Source organism: Sinocyclocheilus anshuiensis, unplaced genomic scaffold (assembly GCF_001515605.1).
Source record: "Sinocyclocheilus anshuiensis isolate Anshui unplaced genomic scaffold, SAMN03320099.WGS_v1.1 scaffold91, whole genome shotgun sequence".
Classification (NCBI taxonomy): domain Eukaryota; kingdom Metazoa; phylum Chordata; class Actinopteri; order Cypriniformes; family Cyprinidae; genus Sinocyclocheilus; species Sinocyclocheilus anshuiensis.
The window spans coordinates 424,310-429,246 of NW_015552636.1; the positions used below are offsets into that span (position 1 = coordinate 424,310).

At 38.4% G+C, this 4,937-nt stretch overlaps 1 protein-coding gene across 2 annotated transcripts; it reads left to right on the forward strand.

Annotated features, from left to right (window-relative positions):
• The first annotated feature begins 920 nt into the window (after window positions 1-920).
• LOC107666673 (protein CutA homolog) lies at window positions 921-3,391 on the forward strand. Of its 2 annotated transcripts, none has more exons than XM_016458091.1 (7): window positions 921-995; window positions 1,258-1,308; window positions 1,759-1,907; window positions 2,175-2,234; window positions 2,266-2,311; window positions 2,892-2,941; window positions 3,136-3,391. In XM_016458091.1, exons 2-7 carry the CDS (start codon window positions 1,261-1,263, stop codon window positions 3,233-3,235), a joined length of 453 nt encoding a protein of 150 aa, XP_016313577.1. In that variant the 5' UTR covers window positions 921-995; window positions 1,258-1,260; the 3' UTR covers window positions 3,236-3,391. The 2 variants fall into 2 exon arrangements, with proteins under 2 accessions (XP_016313577.1, XP_016313576.1); XM_016458090.1 differs by lacking the exon at window positions 921-995 and adding an exon at window positions 1,002-1,176.
• The last annotated feature ends 1,546 nt before the right edge of the window (window positions 3,392-4,937 follow it).

Sequence of the window (4,937 nt, forward strand, 5' to 3'; positions counted from 1 at the left end):
TCGGCTCTCTCACACGCGGCTCCTCGCTGCCGGAAGACACCAGATGAACTGTGACGCAGGACGTACGCAACTTCCGCTAACAGCACCGTTTACGACATGTGCTTCCTTTATGATTTACAGTGCCTTGCGCTACTTCTTTAATATCACACACTTTTTTAAATTATGTTTATATTAAAATATGGCTGTGATGAATTGAACTACAAAGCAGAAGATGAAAAATTCGCGTCAGCCACGAGTTCCGCTGCCAGAGATATTTCTGTTATGAGGAGCGACCAACATCCGCGGCTCTGCCGTTAGCGGAAGCTTGGGTCACGTGAGCCTTTTAAAATTTAAATGTAGAACAAGAACATTCACATAGAAAATATACATAAAATGTACTCACTGTTATAATCATAGTGGCATCAAAGGAAATTGAAGAAAAAGAAAAGAAAAGAAAAAATATCCAGGTAATATAAATGAACAAAAGCAAAGCTTTAAAGTATTATGTATATTCGTTTAGCCTTTTTTATTATATTTTTTTAATTTATTTATTTTTCAATCTTTTTTTTTAATGCATAGGCTATCTTTTCTTGTCTCAGTAATTCATTAGTTTAACCGATTTACATGCGTTCCGCTTTTAGTGCTTCTTCTTCTTCTTCTAATAACGTTTTATGGCGGATGGTGTATTTACCGCCACCAACTGGACTGGAGTGTGGAGCACTAATAAGCAACTAATATATACATATTTATATTTATCTATATTTTATATAAAAAAATAAAAATAAAAAAACAAAAAAACACACACATTCCTAAATTCTCCTGATTAATCCTATTTCTTTAATGTATTTAACAATAGCACCATATATTGTACCTTGTTCTGCATGCTCTTTCAAGAGGTTTGACAAATTAAATGAGTCCGCTTTTAGTGCTGACACTGCAGTCTCTCCTTAAAGCGGCTCTGCGCTGCTGCCACACGACAGTCGCGGACGCTTTACGGCAGAGCCAGTGGCTGCGAGGTGAGCGTAACGTGCTTATTTTCTTCATTAAGCGGCAGAGATGCGGATCTAATGACGAATAAACCGCGTTTAAACGCACAGCAGTTCTGTTCGAGCTCAGTGTTCACGGCACACATGTTTAATGATCAGATACACACGACACGAACACACCTGTCATTATTTACTCACAGTCCCGAATGCTGTCAGTGTTTTCTGTTTTCCAGACATCATGATCAAAAATAGAGAATCAGGGTTTGAATAATGCTGTGTTTTACCTAAGCAGGTGATGAGATCGGACCCGGCTGCTGTCGGAGCACTGAAGCTTTGCTGTCTGGTGAGTTTCTGTCATGTTTCTTTGACTGTTTTCAGTGTTGGGGGTAACGCATTACAAGTTACGTAATCAGATTACTTTTTTAAAGTAACTAGTAAAGTAACACATTACTTTTTAATTTAGAAGGAAATATCTGAGTTACTTTTTCAAATAAGTAACTCCAGTTACTTTGTTTCCATGTGTTGAGTGGCAGCTCTGGTGTTGCCATTGTTCCTCACAATCAATAAACTCAAACTCAAAATATTATAGAAACCTGCAATAATTAAATATGTTAAATAAGACAAATATAATTTGTGTATTTAATCCCATTTTATTAACCGATGTCTTCGCTACTGACCTTCGTTGATCCAATTCAACCATATTAAGCAAAAAATACACATTTGTGTTTAATTTTAGTTATTGCTGAAGTTGTGTGTCTGTGATGTGTCTGTGATCTGTGTGTGTGTGTGTCAGTCGGTTCTGCTGGCTGGTTTGATGCTGCCAGTGCTGCAGCGGCTGGGATTGAGAGCGTTCTCGATGGCGTCAGACTCGTATTCGTCCGGCACACACTCCGCAGCCTTCGTCACCTGCCCCAATGACACGGTGGCCAAAGAGCTGGCCAGGTACACACTCCTGAAGAACACACACTCATGAATGAAAATAAACACATGCAACATTTAATAATACATTAATTTCAGCTAGTTGCTGATGCAACGTTTTTCATTTTCATTTAGTTTAACTTAATGTACCAAAATAACTAAAACCGAAATAAACATTAAAAACTATATAGGCATATTTAAAAACAACAAAAACTAATAACAAAATTACTAAAATTGATCTTAAATGAATATATCCCCAGTGAAATGTGTGTTTTGTGTTTTTGTCCTTAGAGGAATCGTGGAGAAGAAGCTGGCGGCGTGTGTGAACATCATCCCGCAGATCACATCCGTGTGAGTGTGTGTGTGTGTGTGTGTGCTGCAGGTACGAGTGGCAGGGGAAGATCGAGGAGGACAGTGAAGTTCTGCTGGTCAGTTTCAGATCTTTCTCTGCTCTATTTCTCCATTGTTATTTATTTATCATGTTTTATTATTCAGCCTCAAGAAAATCAAATGACGCTGCATAGGGCTGGGCGATATAGCAAAAAATGTATCAACGATATAATGTTTCATATCGTTCGGTATTGACTGTTGTGTGAGACGCGAGTGCAGCAGTCGTATTTGTCTGTCTAAAAATGCTCTGAATATGCATCTGTGTGAATGGCTTGGTTTCGGTTTTAACCTAATCAGTATCTTCTCCGCACTGAGCTTCTATATTTCTCTAATATTTTGAATGAATAAGGGAGACATACAGAATGTGCAGATCTGTTTCTGCAATCAGGAGCTACATTTGAAGACATTTGTCTCACTAGACAACCTTCAGAAAACATAATGCACACAAATGAGAAGAATCCTGTTCATTTAGAGATGTTAAATATATGATAACACAACAATGGTGGAAAATTGCATTCATTTATATGTATTCATCTACACTAATGTGCCTTTTCAGAGCTTGTATCATGGTGTGATAAATACATACAAACAAGTGTTTTTACATGTTTTTTTTTCCAGATGATTAAGACGAGAAGTTCAAAGATCCCTGCTCTTGCTGAATATGTCCGGTATCAGCTACAAAAACACTCTGCTTCTCTTTGAAGAATTTCTCTGCTACATGCGGAAGCAATATAATCGCAGTCTATCCAATGAAACTCCTCCTCATTTCTGCAGCTGTGTTTGGCTCTGACACGCTTCGGCTTTCATCTAAACACACAGCAGTGTTGAGTGAGTAAAGGTGAGTGTGTTGTTTGTTCTGCAGGTCGAATCATCCGTATGAAGTGGCCGAGGTCATCAGTTTACCCATCGATCAGGGAAACCCGCCGTATCTCAAGTGGATCGGAGACACCGTGCCCGAGTGAAGCGGCGTCAAAATACAGGAACTGCATCGCAGATTATGTTTTCATCGTTTGAGTTCAGTTTTTCTCCAACATAAAATGTACTGTGCAACTGCAGTGAATATTACAGATTTTGTTACAAACTAACAGTTTGATTTGATCTGCATTAAAAGGTTGCAATCAGCAAAATGCATTTGTTTGCGTCTCATTTACCTCAGTTGGTTTGTTCTGGATGTTTGGTTTGTGGGTGTGTTTGAGTCAAAGAAAGTCTTTTGTTTACCTCACTGAAAATAACACAGTAGTGACTTACTGCAAAATAAACCCTGATGCATGATCCCACTTTAAACACGGGTACTTACCAAATCAATAAACGGAGATGAATTATTGATTGGGAGTGTAAATGATTTTATTCTGTGAGCAGAAAGAGTGTGGTGATATGAGAGAGCGATGGAGGAAACGATCAGACTGTCAATGGTCAGTTATACAGTCTAAAGTCATTATATACAAGTAACAAGAGTCAATCACAGGCCAGCCCTCCAGAAGAGCAACTATCAACAATAGCTTTGCATGCTTCACTGCATCTCATCCAGCGCATCCATGTGAGGAGAAGAGCAGCACTGGGTTCCCTTTGAGCCCTCAAATGTCAGTGAACACAAACACACACACACACACACACTGTCCTCTGTCAGAGAAATATGTTGATTTGTTCACAGGATCTCAAACACTGTTCTTTACAAACAGATTCACTAGCTACATTTACATGCTCTCAATAATCCGTTTATCGGACTGAAACACATTAAACGCCTCAAATGACTCCACTGAGCTTGATCTGATCTGATTAAAAGGGCTGCTGTACACCTGAAACAATCCCAAAACAGGAAAAAAAAAAAATCAAGAATGGAAACGAAACCATTTTCTTAATCAGATTCAGAAATATCTTGCACGGTGCACAGATGCATGCTTGCATATATTTTATGTCGTATGAACTGTGCAGGAGACTGAATATTTACTAAATATTTGAAAAAAAAAAAAAAATCAAGGCAAAAACAACAGTTATACTCGAGGTAGCTGCAGTCACATTATCGCAGTGATTTCTCTGGTTCTGAACACATCGACTGTTGCAGTGCATGCACTGGAGCTTTGTTCAGAATGCATGTAATGCACATGTAAATGGATATATGAATCAGATTGCAATGCTTAGGGTTTCAGAATCTGAAATCAGATTGGATTCATTCGGATTGTGGAAATTAGTGCATGTAAACAGATTGATGTTTTCAGTACATGCACCCTCATAATGCAACTATCATGAGATTGAGGCAAACACGTACAAAAAATGTAAACACGTTACTGCATTGAGATATGTCAATAATATGGTATATTTTTAATACATATAGTACATTTTTATAGCATGGAATGTATGAATGAAATCTAGGTTTCAGGCCTTTATCATTTGCACTGTTCAGTTTCACTTCAGCAATTCAATGACATAAAGCCAGATGATTAAGACGAGAAGTTCAAAGATCCCTGCTCTTGCTGAATATGTCCGGTATCAGCTACAAAAACACACTCTGCTTCTCTTTGAAGAATTTCTCTGCTACATGCGGAAGCAATATAATCGCAGTCTATCCAATGAAACTCCTCCTCATTTCTGCAGCTGTGTTTGGCTCTGACACGCTTCGGCTTTCATCTAAACACACAGCAGTGTTGAGTGAGTAAAGGTGAGGGT

Bases quoted from the DNA above. Each gene is read 5' to 3' on its own strand.
- LOC107666673 (XM_016458090.1), top strand. From the start codon at position 1,117: ATGATCAGATACACACGACACGAACACACCTGTCATTATTTACTCACA. The intron at 1,908-2,174 runs GTACACACTCCT...TTTTGTCCTTAG, and splicing joins GTGGCCAAAGAGCTGGCCAG to AGGAATCGTGGAGAAGAAGC. The intron at 2,312-2,891 runs GTCAGTTTCAGA...TTTTTTTTCCAG, and splicing joins AGGACAGTGAAGTTCTGCTG to ATGATTAAGACGAGAAGTTC.